Source organism: Micropterus salmoides, unplaced genomic scaffold (genome assembly GCF_014851395.1).
Source record: "Micropterus salmoides isolate LMB-PRFRI ecotype aquatic unplaced genomic scaffold, ASM1485139v1 Ms_hic_scaffold_12, whole genome shotgun sequence".
Lineage (NCBI taxonomy): Eukaryota > Metazoa > Chordata > Actinopteri > Centrarchiformes > Centrarchidae > Micropterus > Micropterus salmoides.
In genome coordinates this window covers 32977817-32996429 of record NW_024040263.1, presented here as the reverse complement: position 1 = coordinate 32996429, position 18613 = coordinate 32977817, and the positions used below count along the sequence as shown (strand labels likewise).

The 18613-nt window shown below is 40.4% G+C and overlaps 1 protein-coding gene and 2 long non-coding RNA genes across 8 annotated transcripts in view; 1 reads left to right on the top strand and 2 right to left on the bottom strand.

Annotated features, from left to right (window-relative positions):
- The window catches only part of LOC119899834, a 12260-nt gene extending 12020 nt beyond the window's left edge, over positions 1-240 (bottom strand). Inside the window, exon 1 of the long non-coding RNA XR_005443926.1 lies at positions 32-240. This is a non-coding gene — a long non-coding RNA (uncharacterized LOC119899834). The remainder of the gene's footprint in view (positions 1-31) is intronic.
- Positions 1-18613, bottom strand: part of tenm3 (teneurin transmembrane protein 3) — an 824111-nt gene that overhangs the window by 143352 nt on the left and 662146 nt on the right. For all 6 annotated transcript variants that reach the window (XM_038714618.1, XM_038714620.1, XM_038714619.1 and 3 more), the window contains one exon: positions 14809-15076. In XM_038714618.1, the coding sequence (XP_038570546.1) occupies positions 14809-15076 (268 nt within the window). The remainder of the gene's footprint in view (positions 1-14808; positions 15077-18613) is intronic.
- LOC119899833 lies at positions 1979-10005 on the top strand. Its single transcript, XR_005443925.1, has 4 exons — positions 1979-2095; positions 3736-3768; positions 8452-8503; positions 9908-10005. It is a non-coding gene; the product is annotated as an uncharacterized LOC119899833 (long non-coding RNA).

The window sequence follows — 18613 nt, the reverse complement described above, 5'->3', positions numbered from 1 at the left end:
TCAGGGAGCCACTGGAGTGAGCGGCATCCACCTGTATTTGGACAGATCTAACTTTGGCAGCACTTTGGACAGCTGGTCACCAACCTGTTTGACTCCAAGGAGAATCCTCAGTGTCCTGTCTGGTGTTCCTGGCTATGCTACTGAATGGGACAAGATAGAAGACCTCAGCCTGTCAAATACTATGGTAGTCACTGAGCAGCCTCCACAGCCACATCACGCAGCTCGGTCACACGGACATGACCTCTCCTGGGTCCTCTTTGCTCCTAGTTCCTCAGTGGTACCTGTAGCTGGTCTTAGAGACTCTGTGCCTACACAATAACTCACCAAAGGAAAATTATGGCCTGCATACTAATGACTAATGACACTAAGGATTGCCTTCGTTCCTTAAAATGGTTTTAGGAGCAGGGAGAGTTTTACAACAATCATTTTTGGAGAAAATCTTTACTATGATCCAGGATCATGTCCTGTTTTACATAAGATTAAAAACATGTCAGTCACTGAAATGGCAGCTCAGGTACATTTATAATGGCACCCACCTCCCCTCCAACCAAAATGATTCACATTTGTTACTTTGTAGATTTGATTACATTGCAGGTGTGCACAGAGAAAAGCAAAATCCAAGAAGAGATATAGGTGTTTCTTTAATTTCTCCTCAATAGAAAATATTTATTTATACTAAGGTGAGACCAAAGGATTTTTTCTCCTACGTCTTAAATTCAACTCAGGAGAAACAACCACATATCATCTCATTTATATCTTCCTCAATCAAAACAAGAGATCTCTAACTGATCTTGAATAAGTCTAATTTAATTTAAGTACCCTGAACATTGCACCATATGAGACCAGAGAAAGAGCCAAAGAAACTCACATATGATTCCTGTAAATGTTAAGTATTTCATTTTAGGGGCTTTATACTTTTGCTCCCCTACATTTTTAAATCCTGTATTGTATTTATTGCTGTTTATCTGAACCCTATAAAGTTACTGAGATGAAGAAAATAATTATTTGTCAATGAAAATATTGCACAACTTTGTTACAGCCAGCATAACTGGAACACCAACCACTGATGTTTGGAGATTAATTCATTAAGGACAGAATGCATGCATGAACTGAGGTACTACAATGTCATACAGAATGAGCACTTTTACTTTTGATACTTAAGTATATTCACTATGACTATGGAATACTTTTATACCTTTTTGAGGACTTGTGATAAATATCTATTTCTACTTTTCTTGAGTAAGGGACCATTGTACTATATTTAAAGTAACTATCAGCTGGATGGTGCACTGGAAAAGTTGTTGCACTTAAAACAGAAGGTACAGTATTCAAAATGTGCTCAGGGCATCCTTTTTTATCTCCTGAGGACAAAAAAGAGCCATTAATAAGACTGAGCAAAGCATCTCCCTCAAGTCTTCCTATGATGTCTTAGCCAGAACCTGGGCAAATGTGGAGGGAACACAGACAGTTCTCCTGACAGTGTTGAGGTCCCCCTTAAACCTCCGCTGCCCCATATACAAATACACACAAAGTGGCCTGTACAGTTCCACAGATTCAAGACTCTCTAAAACCACCATTTTTCTTTATACGTCTAAAATTGTATAGATTTTGTTACTAGCTGCATTTCAGATTTAGATGAATAAAATACAGTCAACAATTAAATTACGGTGTTTGCTTATGGTACTTTTATACTTTTAGTTAAGTAAAATTTTAAATATATGAAATTTTACTTCTAACAGTATGTAAAGCCTGGTGTTTCTACTGTCACTGATAAATGTGTTTTGCTTTATTTTAAACACTGTAGCCTGTAACACAGGCCTCTGTGTCAGAGCTGAGAAGTGGAGAATATTGTGGTGACTTTGCAGCCTCTCGGCTCAGGCTTAATTAATGGGCCATCAGCGGAGGGACACGCCCCCCTGCACCTGGAACTTGCCCCCCCCCAACCTTTCAGCAGCGCAGCAGAGAGGAGCAGAAGAAAAACAGAGAGTGGCCGGAGTTTGGAGAGATTTGTTAGCAGGAGTTTGGAGAGATTTGTTTGAAAAATTTAAAGACGAAGACTTCATCTTAACCGACGCAAGAGGCAATTTCAGAGCAGGTAAGATTTATAGATATTTCTGCTTCTTGTCAAATGATGTTAATGTGCAATATTATTTTGAATGGAAGAAACAGCAAGCTCTAACTTTAATTGAGTGGCTCCAGAACCGCTCCAGTCAGATCTCCAGCACACAATTGATAGGTACATGGTTTAACATGATGGCAGAAGTGCATATTTAATGGATTTAGTGCAGATGCAACAGAATAGTGCTGTTAAATTGTAAATATTTTTTTCTGTGTAAATAACAATACACTTATAGGCTACTGTGCATGAGGCCGTATTTGCTTTGCGACAAATCCCAGTCTGTTTTTTCTGCTGCCACAGCTGCTTTTAACTCCCCTGTTACTGTCAGTAACAATTCCACCTCGTGTTAGATCCATGCAGAACTATCTCTGGTGTGGTTTTTAGTCTGTAGTAGTACCTTCTTCTTTTAACAAATCTTCTACTAATGCGAAGTAGACAATGTGCTTCCTGTTTATACCGGCACGCGCATGCTCAGTGTAGGCTATGTGGACGGCCACTTCACGTATTCAGAGACAGAGATCCATTCTGTTATGCAGATAAAATGCTGCTGGGGACGGAGATCGTTTTTGGTTTAAATCTCCTTTTAAACAGAAACGTAGTAGTGCGGATGTGGCCCAAGACAGGTGAGCCAACATTACACCTGAGAGAGGACACTGAAGTAGATGTAACACAGTCTCTTTTATTATTATTTTGATCCCAAAGCAGCTCTGTTCTCATGGCTTATTGTGTGAAAATTAAATATTTATCAGCTACTACTTGATTGATTTAGTACCCTTTCCTATTGCCTGTCTCACTCCCACCTCTGTGACTGTCTGTTTAGTTAGTGGAGGGAAAGCTTCTGACAGGGAGAGCTGAATAACAGTTGCCACCATAAAAAGAAGAAAACGTGATGTTTCCTGACAACAGTTTGTTTATAAAATTAGGTAAAATCTGCCCGCAGCCTGCAACGGATTTTCAAAAAGTAACACTTACTTTATAAAGTACACCTGTAAAGTCTTATACAATCCATTACAACAGTGCTGCCACAAAGTCTACTTTAATGATGCCTTTAATCAGTTTTCTTTTTTGACACAGTCATATAGGTGTTAAGTGAATTAAATTTTTTAGCACTGAGGTCATAGTTGGTGAAAATGTTGTACTGGACTACATCATATTCAGATGTGTTTAATATTCCGCCCTACTCATATATATAAACAGGGAGAGCAAAATCACCTTTCAGTGTAACAACACCTTGAACTATAGGCTTAGTAATAAACAGAACTGAATTTACACATTCCTGACAAAATGGTCAGAAACTGAACCTGTTGTACAGAATTGCAGTAGATTGTACAGGTGTCCTGAATAGTCGCTACTGAGTATAAAGCAGTATCTGGAAACAAAGCACAAATGGCACATTGTCTCACTGGAGACTTGAGACGTAACCTCGTATTTATGACAGGGTGTCCAATTCACTTAAAACATGTGTTTATTCTCTCTCTCACTGTGTAGAGAGATGTATTATATGATATGAAATGCAGCAGTACTGTATCACTTAATATTACTACTACACATTGTTATTTTTATATTTTGTTCAGAGTATAACATGACATCATTTTCATTATTCTCATTGGTGTTAGGTCCAGGAAGAGATCGCTATGAGTCAAACACAGGTATGTGCCTTTACAAACTCTTTACTCCATCCTGACACTGACTTCTTTCTTCACTGTAAAAGTAGTAGTAGTTGTGATTCAGCGTTAAAGCTGACATTTTTAAATGAAACAATATCAGCTGCAGACCGATAATATAAACAGGAATTTAGGGCTCGGGCAATTCGTCAACATAGTCGATCCAGTGTTGGCAGGATTCCCCCGGACAAGCTAAAGTTTGGAAGTATTTTAGACAGACAGTCTCTGTGATCTGAGAAAAGCTTCACTGCAGCACAACTGTCCACGAATACGTGAAGCAGCATGAACACGTGAGCGAAAGTATCCTGGAGCACTGACGGCAGCACCGCAAATCCTATTTACTTTCTGTCGCCACACGAGCATGGCACATCATCAGCACAAGGACACGTAGTATTTCTTAATCGCTTTCATGTTAAAAGTAATTTTTGCCCCGCTGCTGTCATTGTAGCATAACGTTACACCTCAAGACATCGAACGTTCGGCCGTTTCATATTTTCTGTTTTAATTAACGGCCACATATGAGCGAGAAAACAGCTGAAACTAACATTACAGACGATCTGTGACTGTCTGTACAGTCTGTGAATCCTTTCAATTGTTTTCTTTGCCCGACACTGATGCAGAAATGCATTTGATTATCATACTGCAGTACTCAATATTGAAATTAATCCATGTCAAAAACATTAAAAGTTTTAAGTAAAGTAGCCTAATAATTAATGTCTGTTATTGTTGTTATCACAACACATCAATGGCGTGGAAATTTGATTCATTTTAAGATTTGCTGCTATTCTTATTTTTATATATATATATATATATACACACACATTATTCTAATGTGCTTCATCAGGATGATTAAAATATAGATTTATTTATTAGGAATGTTTTTGATATTTATTTTGGATAAATTGGTATGTTAATCGAGTAATAGGCAACTTTTTTCCTTTTAGAATACAGAAAATTAGTCGTTAGATTAATTGGGTAATTGAAAAAATAATCGTTTGATTAATTGACTTGAAAAATAATCGTTACGTACAGCCCTAATCAGAAATTGAATATCTGCAGGCTTAGAAGTTGTGATTATTTTACAGTACTTAATCTTAACGCTGTTCCTGAACTTTAGCTGCCAGTAATCTTACTGCTAACATCAGGCGAGATGGATTTATATAGCCTGCAGTGGAAAAGCTACATTTTACAAGGGGTTGGGGTAAACAGCTGACTGAATGGGATATTGCTCAGCACTGGGGATGTAGCGATTGCTGGATTTCACTATTAACCGTGCTTTAAAACGTCACGGTTAATTAATCAGCGTTTCCCACACATAGGGTTTACTTGGGCGGCCGTCCAGGTAGATTAACAGCTGCCCAAGTAAATTTGGCGACCCATTTTACAATTGTTTTAAAATAAGTAAGTAAAGGTAATACATAATAACTTAAATAATGTGGCAGGTTGTTGGGGAATTAAATATAATTGTGACACTTACAATCAATGCTGTCGCACTGAGATCGAGCTTTCAGTACAACATAAACAAACAAAGCAGGTGTAACCGACAGCACCGCTGCGCTATGAGGCCTATTTTCAATGGCTTGTGCCACGCCAAAGCTTGACGAGCTCGCACGCAAGCAGCAGTCAAATTAGCTGAACTTTTGCGCTGAACCCAGCTTCCACACAGTGCAAATCACTTCTTTTGTGAAAGGTTCTTTATGGAAGAACGTTGTCCTCTGCCGACCTTCAGTCACTGAACATTTAACATCCTGTTGCTTCCTCCTGTCTGTGCTGAGAAAATGTTGCAGGTGTAAAACACTAACAGAACATCAGGAGCTTATAAACTTCCAGAACTGTGGGCTACCAATTACCTGCATTTCAGTTATTAATAACGCTGCATGAGACATGTTCTCAATTTTCATCATTGAACATTCATCATCATTTTCACTAAAACTTATACATGTGGATGAGAGTTGATGACAACAGTTCAGTTTATTCCCCTCCCCAATAACAATTTCCCCTGGGAGATAAAGTTAAATCCTCTTATATTAATAATAATACTTAAATATTATAGTTTTATAATTGTTAATGTAATATTAAAAACCTACTTAAGTAATTACTAGTGTTGTTAAATTAATTAATGCATAATAATCATGATAATCTTGAAACCGTGATTATTCCTCTGACTATAATCGTACCAACAAAATCTGTAATCGTTGCATCCCTACTCAGCACAAGCCAGTCTCTCGTGTTTCAACAGTTTCATTTACCAGTCCTGACCAGCACGCACGCTGTCACCGTGTACACGGACTAAAACTTCTAGTGAAGTTATGGATGTTATATTATGACATGTTAGAACAGTTGCAACATTTTGGTACGTGTGCTTATTCACTTTCTCGCCAAGTGCTGGATGAGAAAAGTAAAGGACTGTCATGTCTATTCACTAAATATGGAGTTAGAGCCAGCAGCCAATTAGCTTTAGATAATATAGATTTATTTATATTTAGCATGCACACTAAAGTGATTTGATCTTCTCAATAAACCCTCAGAAAGAAAGACAATACATGTATTCCCCCAAAAAACTATTTCTTCAAGGTAAATTAACTTTTACGTTAATTGTCAGTTATTAACATAATTTATTTGTATTATTCAACACTATACTACTAAAATGACTATGTAAAAAAGCCTTTGTCCTGAGCATGAACTCAAATCAGTCCCTGCTCGTTCTGTTCTCTCAGACAAAAGTTGATGGCAGATTTCTTTTTTAAATGAAAGTAGAGTCCCAGGCAGAGACTGCAACTTTTTGGCCAATCCTGAGAGCAAGATGTCAGTGGGACTGCAGTCAGTTTGTTGCTGTGCCTTGTCAACTTGCAAAGTTGTAGATACCATGCAGTTCTTGCTGCGACATTCGTAATGTGGGTAAAACGTTGAGAGTGGATGACAAGTAAACGACCTACTGAAAAATAAGTGGAGTCTGTTCAAAGATGTCAACAGTTTATTAGTCAAGATTCAATTCAGTTACATACTTGTCAGTTTGTGTACTTTGATTGTATTAATAAAGCAAATGGAAATAAGTGATTATTATATTGGTTTTAATGATTAGGTTGTTATGAATGTGGTCATTCATAAAGTAATTCTATGGAACAAAAATTTTATACCCACAAAGATACATTGGGAATTATTATTGTTATGTAATCATAGCACCCTAAATTGTGACAGATTTCCCAGCCCTATCATCAATAGGGATGCAACGATTACAGATTATTGTCAGAGAAATAATCACGGTTTCACGATTATGCATTAATTTTCACTAGCAATAACTTAAGTTGATTTTTAATATTAAATTACATTAACAATTGTGTTTCTATAATATGTAAGTATTATTACTATAAGAGGAATATTAACTTCATTTATTCCCCAGGGGAAACTGTTAATAAGAGGGAAATAAACTGAATTGTTGTCATCAACTCTCATCTAGACATCATTCATGCAGTGTTATTAATAACTGAAATGCAGGTAATTGGTAGCCTACAGTCCTGAAAGTCTAAAAGCTCCTGATGTTATGTAGTGTTTTACACCTGGCAACATTTTTTCAACACAGATGTAACGTTAAATGTTCAGTGACGGAAGGTATTGAAAGGACTATGTTCTTCCATAAAGAACCTTTCAGAAAAGAAGCGATTTGCGCTGGGTTCAGCACAAAAGTACTTCGACTGCGGCATGGCGTGCGGTGCGCGATCCTCTACACAGCAACAAAGTGCCCTAGCGCGGCGCAAGTCGCTGAAATAATGGGCCTCTTTCTGTGCGGTGGGTCTGAAAGGTTACATGCTGCTTTCTTTGTTTACGTTGTACTGAAAGCTCGACTCTCACCGCTACGGCATCGATTGTAAGTGACACGTTCAGGTTTAATTCCCTATACCAACTAAGGTGGGTCTCTGACATTGACAGCTTTGTGTTGGAGAGATTTGTGCAGCGCTGTTCATGAGAGACGGAGAGAGTGAGCGAGAGATGTTGCGCGAATATATACACTGTAGAAACAGTTACACCTTTAGAAGAGCAGTTGATATTCAGTCCTCGTATAATTATTAGTGTGCAATTATCTGATTAATCCTCTGTCAGTACCACAATTTCCACGGACGGTGTTTATACTGTATGTGCAGTCATTATTTAAAAAAGGCCTAACAAAATTAGCCGAGTGTTATATAAAAAAATCTAAACAACACTAACAAGTATGTGAAATATGTTTAACAAAAAGAAAATGAAGAAAGGAAAGAAAATGCTCGCAAAGGAGGTATTGGGTGTGTAATTGCTCTAGTTTTAGTATAGTGAAAATGGTGTAACTGATCCATACAGGCCAGTAACATTGGAAGGTCAAGACAAGTCATTTTAAAACTCCTTTTATTCACCGGCAGTCTTTGTACTCTGCAACTTGGGTTTTTATTAGAGCACAGAGTAATAATAAATGACTGTTGCTGTTTTTCACAGGTGAAAGTCTCACTTTCACCTCCACCCCACACACAGTGAAGAGAGGAAGACCAGTGGATAATATGTTTTTGGCAGTAAGGATGCTGTCCATTTAAAACCTGAAACACTTTTCAACTCTCTAACAGTTAACAAATACAGAAGGATGCAACCTTACCCACACTATATAGTATGAGGTGTTACTTTTTGTATGCTCTTGTTTTTCAGATGGAGGTTCTGACCCCTGCGCTGAGTTAGAGATAAGGAGAACTCACTGATGGTGAGTTAAATTGCTTTAATTATGAAATATACAAAAACTCCTGCCTTTGTTTCATACTTTAACTCAGTCAAAAGACAAGTAGAGTACTACTTTACTCTTACTGTAAGTCTATGTGTACTTTTGTTTGAGTGTTTGTTTGTAACTCTTTTCTAATTTATGATGGTCAGTGTTGGGCAAGTTACTCAGAAATTATTATATATTACTAGTTATTACTCCTTTAAAGTATTACTTTACTTATTACTGGGTGGGCAATATTAGATTGTGGACGATTAAAATGTCTCCACGATCTATCTTTTCAGAGAGATCATTACTGTCGTGCTACAGATCACAATCTATTTAGTTCTGTCTGCGTCCTCTGCTGTCTACTAAGGCAACACAGTAACTGTTGGGCCTCATAAAATAACATTAAAGTTCCCCGTGTCCCCCAGCTACTCTGTCTCAACTCTCTGTGATTTACGGAGGTTGCTGATGAACAGATGTGTTACTTGTTGCTAAAGTAACTGCTAAGTGCCATTAAGTAGCTGCTGTGATCTTATAAGCTCAGTTAGCCTAGTGGTCGTAGCTGACTCAGCCCGGACTGGGAGCTCGCAGCACCTGGGAGTGTTTTGTGTTTAACGTTACACCTCTACTCAGGCACTGGAGGTTTTAGGCCTCAGCAAGCGGCGCTGGTTTGGGCACCAGAACAGGAGCCAAGCGTGCAACGACACCGCGCTCAGCAGCCTCCCAGTAAACACTGTATGAACGGGACCGAACACAGACTTTGGACAAGTTTGTGCAGCGGTGTTCACGAGAGAGAAAGAGAGCGCGAGCCAGGAGGTGCTGCACGAATATTTGCTCCTCAATACAGCTCCTCGGTCAAACATGATTTTAAATATGCCTAGTAAAAAAATTTTTTAATTAATGTGGTGGTCAGCGTTGACAATTAACCAAATTATAGGCTAATTATGGGAAACACTGCTTTCACTACCACCCTGCCTTTGCCCCCAAACAAAGCATCTCTCCCGAGTTATTAACTAATATCGTATTCACAACAGCGAGTATGCTATGGTCTTTACATACGGTACCGCTGAGCTGCCGCACAGTCGTGGATTCATGTCAAGGATGGTGCGTTTAGTAACGAGTTTTTTAGAAAAGTAACTACACTTCACTTTACAATTACACTACTAGTTACAGGGAAAAGTAATATTATTACAGTAAAGCGTTACTGCCCTAACACTGATGATGGTAAATATTAAATGTGTTTTTGTGACCTTTAACAATTAACCTTTTTTGTCCCATGGTAAGAGAGTTGCAATCATCTGTCAGTTCTTGGTTGTCACATTTAATTAAAGCACTTTTAAAAATCCATTATACCTGAGGTTTCATCGACTAATAGGAAATGATGTTTGTCTGTTCCTGTTGTAGATGAGACCCCCAGGCTTCCACAGAAGAACAAAGTCAAACATGAGAGAGCAAGAGAGCATGGAGTGAGGTAGAGAGAACTGCGATGTAGAGTGCCTGGAGAAAAGGCCTTGGCTCAAGGGTCATGGAAAGATGTCAAACTTTGTGTACAACACAATTGTGACCCTTAGACAAAGCGGCGCTTCACGTATTCTTAAGTATTCAAAAGCCAAATGTTTTTGCCATTTACAGTCTCCTACTGAACTACTGATTGATAATAATCTGAAATTAATCTATCCTGGACCATATAGTGTCAGATGATGTACTGTAAAAGGCAAGACTAGCCACAATAAGCTAGTGTTCAGCGTTCCTAAAACTCAAAACCAGTTGTAAAAAATTCAAAGGATTATTTTGTTTTCATTGTACTTTGCAAGACAGTGTTCCTTGTTTTCAATTGATTGTCTGATAATATCAATTTTCTTCATATTGGCCCTCACTTTAATTGGTGAATTAATAGTAGTTATGATACAGTACACTTTACTGTATTTTTTGAGTTGTACAAGAGGCAATAGTTTGTTTCTGGAATAATTTATTTCTGTTTATGCTTAATAAACAATGGATTTGGGGGTGGTGATAGCGCACTTCAATCCCCCACTGTGACCCATCCACTGTGTCCCTGAGTAAGACACTTAACCCTAATTGCTCCAGAGGCGTGCGACCTCCGACCTCCGACATGTATAGCAATTGTAAGTCACTTTGGATAAAAGCTTCAGCTAAATGAATAAATAAAATGGATTTCTTTTATATCCCTGCAGCTTTGTTGAAAGTTGTTTATGTGGATTGTTCAAGTTATATTTACTTTAGTAAAGCAGTAATTGACCAGTAAGTATGTATGTTTGTACAGCAGTCAAATCGATGGTCACCTCCATAAATTTAGGTATTCTGCTTATCTATGAATCTCAGACTGGGCAATTCTTTTTAAAAATGTCCATACTGACTTATTTTACATAATGTGTTATACTAGAACATTAAAATTATTAAATTTAATGCTAAAAATAGAAGGTAGTTAAACTAGTCCATTCTGAAACGAACTCAATAGCGCCCCCTTGAAAAGGTCCCCACTCCAGTGGTAAACTGGGTTAAAAAAATTAAAAATTTCCTTCATGTTTTTTAAGGAACTGAGGTGGAAACTGGCATCAAGGTGCCACCCAGTGTTGGAATCTATCATGCATTTGTCTCTAAGTATAGTAGAAAGGGTGGTCCTCACTCCAGCAGTTAATTAACCTGGACCTCACTATGAGGCACGTACAGGAATGTGTGTGTGTGTGTGTGTGGCAAAAATGCTTTTATACAGTCGCCAGCGTGATGTTACACTCTGCTGGAGAGAAAAGTGATTTCAACATATCTGTCAACTTTGTGGGGCATTTGTGTTCAACAAAGACAGAAAGAGAAAGCTACAAATCGTGCAGTGAATGGAATCAAATTATCCAATAAAACCTGTGTCACAGACAAGAAAAATGCACCCACCTCGGGACGCTCTCTCTTTGAAAGGACAACTGCAATTAGAACTCTCGGGGTCTACTAACGAGATAAAAGGCTTCAACAAAGCATTTGGATTCACAAGTCTGCCGGAAGAGGTCAGAAAATTTGCAAGTCTTCAGAGGTTGGTTGGGTTTCCTTTGTCTGAACTCCAGGTTATATTTTGGCCTCTGATCAACAACAATATGTCAACTAATGAAGCTCAGCGTAAGTTCTACCAAGAAGACTGTCCTTCTGGATCACTCTCCCTGCACCTGTCAGCTGACTATGGGCGTTCAGGTTTCACCACGATCAGCTCACCCAATCATGAATCAGTAGCGCACTTTAAATCTGAGGCGCGGTCAATCTCAAAACGGTTTGCAACGTCTCGGATTTAACGACATGTTTTGAAACGTTCCGCGACGGGCTTCGAGGCGTGTCTTCTTCCGTTTGGTGGGCGTGTCACAGGTGTTACCCAATCAGCTGTGATAAGTTTGTAAACACAACCGTGTTAAAAAGGCAAGAAAATGCCGTGCGCTTGTGAACACAACAGGGAGTTCAAGGCGCCATCGTTTCCGTTTAAATAAAATGTTTTGTTATGAGCCGTCAGCCCTGGTTCTCTCCTCTCATGTCATTCAGCACAAATCGCCGCGGCCCTTCTCCGCCCAATTCGCCTCCTGCTCAACATCAAGGCCCAGTTGTGCTCAGCAGAAGCATTCCCCTCTTCTCATCAGATCCCCAGCATCTTCTCATCTCACCACCACCCGTGTCTACACTGCATCTGGCGGATTTCTATGAATATGCAGCTCCACCCCCTTTTAAAAATACCTCGTAATCGCGATGGAATCTAATGACAAATTACTTTTCACATCCCCATCCTATGTACCACATGTCCATAAATTCTTCTTCTTCACTCAATCAAAACCAAAGTGTGACATGTCTGGTAAAAGCTCCTTCTGAATTCTATTTGTCAGTAGGGGCGATGCAGGGAGAGAGGAAGTTTCCCCAGTGACTAGGAGCCCTGGTATTGCTGAAGTACACAAACGATGCATTTTGCACATAATATTTTTTACAGATAAATAAACAGTTGTGGAACTAAGTGTATAGTGGCTGTTCTTGTATCTGACCACAATTAGAAGAACCTGCGCACTCTGTCTCGCTGACTGCTGAAATGCTTAACTAATGGAAGTAGTGATTCAATAAGCACGCAGATTGATGCACCACACTACTTGAGGAGGCACCAAAGGGTAACTAATGGACAGGTAATAATTAAGTAATTATTCAGTACTCAGAAACCACTCAGGATGATGCACCACTTTACTTGGAGGGACACAAAAAAAAGGGTTACTAATTGGTCAGCTGTGGTTTAGAGGTAGAGCGGGTCGCCCCAAAGTCGGAGGATCGGCGGCTGTGCCATCGTTGTGTGAGTGTGTCTGAATGATAATTTTCTTTCTGATGAGCAGTTTTCAGCCTCTGGATCTGCCATCAGTGTATACATGTGTGTGAATGGGCAGATTGTAACATGTAGTGTAAAGTGCACTGAGTGGCTGGAAGACCAGAAAGCTGCTATACAAGTACAATCCATTTACAGGTAAAGATGCAGTAATGCAGTTCTAGTAGTAATCCAGTACTCAATATCCACCCGGGGTGATGCACAACTACTTGAAGGGACACAAGAAGGCTAAATCACAAGATAACGATGAAGTAATGAGAGACTCTTTAGTAACCACTCAGTATTATCTCTATTATCGCTTGGGACTTTACAGCCACCGCCGATCACTGTGAGCTATGACCTGTGATGTCATCAGAGCTGCCCTCCGTTCTCTCTCTTGTCTCCTGGACTCGTCCACAGCTGCTGCCGACAGCAGCAGCTGTTTTGCTGCTCGGAGCAGACACGCAGCAGACCTGAACTCTCTGATCTTACAGCAGCGGCGGGAGAGCTTGCTAGATCCCTGCAACAACTTTAGTTAGCGCGGGAGGCTACGACGCAAAGTCTGCCAGCTAACTTTAACAAGTATCAAGAGCAACAAAGCATCTTAGCGCCAAGCAGCTAACTCTGAGGAGAACAGGCGGAGTGGCCGATTACTCCATCTGCAACGCGGCACAGCAAAAGACTGCAATCAGAATCACAATTCACACACACAGACACTTCTGTTCTTTAATTTAGTGCATTTCAGGCAGCTTTCACACCTGGAGTTCCATTCACTTGGTCCGGACCACGGGAATAAATGATGCATTGATGCATTTTAGTTCTGGTCCGGTTCAAGTTCACACTGACATTTCACAAACAAACCAAGAGGAGGAAACATGACACGGTGGCTCACTGACTGGACAGTTTTGGTCATCCTGCATCATCAGTACCCATCTGGGGAAATCAAATTCCGGTTACTGACAGAGGTTTATAAGCATTATTGTTATTAGACTGCAAATTTTGCCACATGGTATGAATAATAATAATAATAATAATAGACAATTCTTTGAGGGCACACAGGCCAAATGCCAGGCCATCAAATAACACATTCATATTAAGAGTTTATTTAGAGTTAAGCATTTAATTTTTCTATTTTTAGTCTATATAATGACGTCACACTAAATGGTGTGGGCTATTCATGTTTTTGTATTCATCTGAATGGTCAGGATAACGTATATCTAATAGTTATTATCGACAGTTTTACACTACAGCAGACAGCAAACAGCACCAACGTACTGTATGTGAAAGCAGCCACAGCAAGGAGACGGATACTGCCATTGTTCATCTATAATGAAGTTGTTCATGATTTGTTCCTCACTCGTTTCCTAATTAACTAACCATTAGCTACTCTTTAAAAATGTAATTAGGAGTTATTCATTAACTAATGCTTCAGTTTGTTCTTCATTCATTCCTCATTTGTCCCTACTAAGAATGTTGTGTCCTCTTCTTGTAGAGTGTTACCGGGACACCCACATAAAGCACAACAGCAGAGCATGCCTTCATGTTATGTACTTTGAAAAATTCATTTAAAACTAATCTTTTACATTTTTTTTTTGAGAGGCTGTGGATGTTTTGAAGGTATATATTGCGGCCTGTGTAACAACTCTTTGGGTAAAGGTACTTGTTACATTTATTTACCTTAATTTGTTTGTGATTTGCCATAAAATGAACTTTCACCTTCATCTAGTTAGGGTGGAGGGTAATTCAGGATGTGGAGGCAAAGTGTGCTGCTTGAGGGCACTTCTGGTTGGTAAAAGTAAAATTCAAGTTCTAATTTTAAAAGGGAAAGCCCCCCCAAAGAGTGTCAGTCACTAACATCACTCCATCACCGTGTCACCATAATGGGAAATGCTAACACTGGAATCTAAGCTACAGCTGAAGAATATACTGGAGAAAAATGGCACAGACAGATGAAAGGAAGTTAAAGGAAGTTTACCTTGTTTCCAGAGGCACATTGCTACCCAGCACCCAGCTGTCTTGCAGCGGGACGCTCTCAGGGGGCGTGGTCTGCAGCTCGGCGGGTGATTGGCCGGCCACAGGGGCCGGGCTTCCAGTGGGAGGAGTTAGCTGCCGCGTCGAATTCAGGGATTGGCCGGCGTGGAGTGCGGAGCCCAGGGAGTGGTTGAGAGCTGTTATCGATGGCTGCTGGCGGTGAGGGGGAGGTACCGGAGGCAGGGTGGAGCCATGATGATTGGATGGTTGCTCTGTTAACAAACGAGCAGAAGCACGGTTGGTGGGATTATCTTTCAGGTCCTTGGTGAACAGTTAACAGGGGGAATTCCATCATATTCACTTCATCACATTTCATCATCAAATCAAACACAGGTCTGTTGGAAGACATAACTGTTGGCTCTTCAACCAGAGAGAGAGATCTGAGTATGGTGCCTTCAGTTCAGCCTGTTGAGAAGATACCTTTCTGAAAATCAGACAGCCCCTCTAAATATTTCAGCCCCGTGACCACAGATGCACAGACTGAAGATGCAGAGGAACTTTTCTCTTCATGAAGGTGACAAATAGACATGGCTATTATGTATATGTGTAAGTATGGGGGAAAAACAGGAAAATATAAACATATGCACACCTTTTTTGTCATCTGTGATTGGCCTTCACAAAACCCAGCTTTGTTTTTGCTAAGATATTTGCTCTACGTTGACCTGGCTTCAACTTTTCCCTGTTGTTTTTTCCCCCGTGCTTTTTGGCTCCCTTTGTGTCCTCGGGGTGCTCTGAAGGAAATTAATGGCAATGCTGGTATTTGATTTGCATAAAGAGCATCATGTCTCCATTTCCCAGCCCTGCTGGTATTCATTCTGCACTGCCCTCAGTGGGGAAAAAAGAAAACAAAGAGAAAAAGGAAGGGATATCTGCAGGAGCAACGGAGGGAGTTTTTGTAGTTGTGGAGGAATTGCTCACTGTTTGGCCAGCTTAGTAAGTGCTCCACTTATGCAACCTTTAAGGCTAAATGCTCAAAGCAACACACACGCACACAAACAGTGATGTTTCCATCACTTCACAGGAAATTATAATGACTTACATTCATTACCCTAACCCTAACCTTAAACCAACTCTGCACCCTAAAATGTAATGATGTACATTATGGGGACTTGTCCTCACTATATGACTTCTTTAAAAGATGTATGTCCCCACGACATGAGTAATACATGTCCACACCCACATTTCTCTGGGGACTGTTTACCTAATAAAAAATCTAAATGACTGGGAGGTAAGGAGAGTTATCACTCTGGCTGGCAGACACAAAGCGGTCTTAGTGCAGCAGAAAAACTCACTCATGTACATGTGTGCGTCAGGATAAATGTCTCATTGGATCTTCCCTAAATATCTGTAATGTGTGTGTTTGATACCATAAAGCCTTGTGTCAGAATGGCAGTATTTAAGTATTTAATCTAAGAGCTTTGTCATCAGGGCTCTTCACAAAGCTCCTGAGAGCAACTTATACTGAGGAGTAAGAACTACTTTGCTAAGCGTGATGTTGTTTCACTAGGCCCACAGTGCTCGGCTGGCTGGAGAGCAGTCTGTGAGAGTGTCTGTGAGCAGAATTCATGTAAGGAAAGGAAAGAAAACGATAAAATGGCCGACATTATGTGAGTTTCCATGTTGTTATATAGCTAAGCTCCTGGCTGTGTGTGGATGTGAAGGGTCGCGGTCTGCAGGGACAGCTATTGTGCCCCTAAGTGACATCCGACTGGGACATGATGCCTCTCAAACAGCAGCCTCAGGCAGCTTTCCACAGAAATACAGGAGTCATCAGTTCAGCCCGGACACTGACATTGACAAGTATTTTCTATCACCTGTGTCTTGACGCTAGGACACATTTTCTGGTTGGTAAAGATGTCTTTGTCTGTTGATGATGCTGTTACAACACAGCCCAGTGATGGGCTGATGTAGCCAGCTTTTTCTTTGTGATGTGAGAGCACTGAGAGGGCATTCTGGTCTGTGTGTGTTCGTTCAGGGGACAGAAATGTACTGCTTCATGAATCACTCTTACTTCAAAAACACAGAGGTGTTAAAAATAAGACAGATGCTTTCATTTTTAGGATTTTCACCAAAATCATCCAGTAGAGAGCTACTTATAGCCTTAAGATGTTTTGTGAAAATGGCCCCTGAAGTGTTATAGAAATAATTTGTCATTTGACAAGGTCTCTAAATAGTCTGATATATATCTAGCAGCAAGCCAGTGGTCAGGGTTCCCACAGTCATACTTGTGCAGATGGGCGGCGTGCACAGATGTGTCAGCTAGGAGCTCCTTTAAACTTTGCCACGTTTTTGTTTTACTTTGGGGTTTGTTCACACGTATTACCTTTCACAGAAAAACTGGATTGAGTGCAGCAGACCCTGCGATGATCACTGCCCGCGGCATCTTCTGACCACTCAGCCAGATTCCAGGCAGACCAAGCATCGCCGAAAGCGGTGCAAACCTCCCCCCCAGTAGGACGCCGGGATAAGAGATAAACTGACCCAGCTTGGGCCCTAAGGATTAACTCTGTATGTTGTTTTATTGTATTTTATTCTTTTGTTTTGTAGATGTGTTCGTTGTGTGTGACATGAAGGGGCTGCAGCTTACATTTCTTTGTGCAACCATGTGTTCTTGATTCCTTGATTACAGTGACCGGAGCTAGAAAAATAATCTGATCTGTCTGGTAAGTTTTTGAGAAAAACATTTGGGTGTTGTGGACAACATCAAAAAAATATACTGACAAACTAATGTGACAGGACAAAGTGGGTTGAGTTCAAATCTATTTCCCCATGTTCTAAAATAAATCCTCCCTTGGCGGCAAATCTAAAAATAAGGCAGACTGGTGTCTACTGTCTTACTACCCAGTCCCAATTTCTGCAGGACAATAATCAATCAGGTTACAAACATGTACAAAGACACACACACACACACAATATGGGGGGTGTAAAGGGTCACGGAGGATGAAAGAAATGTATATATGCACGTGTGATTATTTACTAAAAGCCCCACATGTACGTACGATCCTGCATCTGTTTGTGATTAGTATAGCTTAGCCGTGCAACAACACAAGCGTGCCTGTGTTTGTACGTCTGTGTGCGCATCCTCCGACTGCACATACACATGTGGCTCTCAAACCTGACTTCAGCTGCCAAAAGCAAGTGACATGTATTTGCATACGTTCTTTTATGAGAACAACATTAATGACAGAAGCGAACACTTTGCCTTATGACACTTTCGTACCAGGTGATGAACGGGGCAGGTGAGGTGGAATCCAGAACATTATGTAATTATGTAGGGCGACGTGGTGTTTCACTGTTCTCTTCCAGTCAGTGTTTAAAGCCCGTCCCGGGATGCTGTCACTTTTCCTTCCACCTAATCTCCACTCCTTAACCCCGCAGATGAAATATTTTCCTCATGGAGGTGGAAACTGTGCACTTGAATTGAGGAGTGATGAAACTAAGATCAGCAAAAATTTGAGAAAGAAGGAAAAAGGGAGAAGAAAGCCTCATTCACGGCTAAAATCTGCTTCTGTGATCCTCTTGGAACTGCTCTGTGGGTACACAGTCCCCTTACTGTAGCTACAGTGCGGCAGCCCTTTAAGGTTAGGGTTAAACCCTATGGCATGATTTTACTCCAGAATGTGAGTGTGCGACTGTGAACACACACACATGCACACAGCTCTCCATCAGCGTGATGGAGAGCTGTGTGCACGGTAAATTTGCATCTCAGTGGAGCAGCGAGGTGAGGCGTTGTTGAGCGAAGAGGTTAT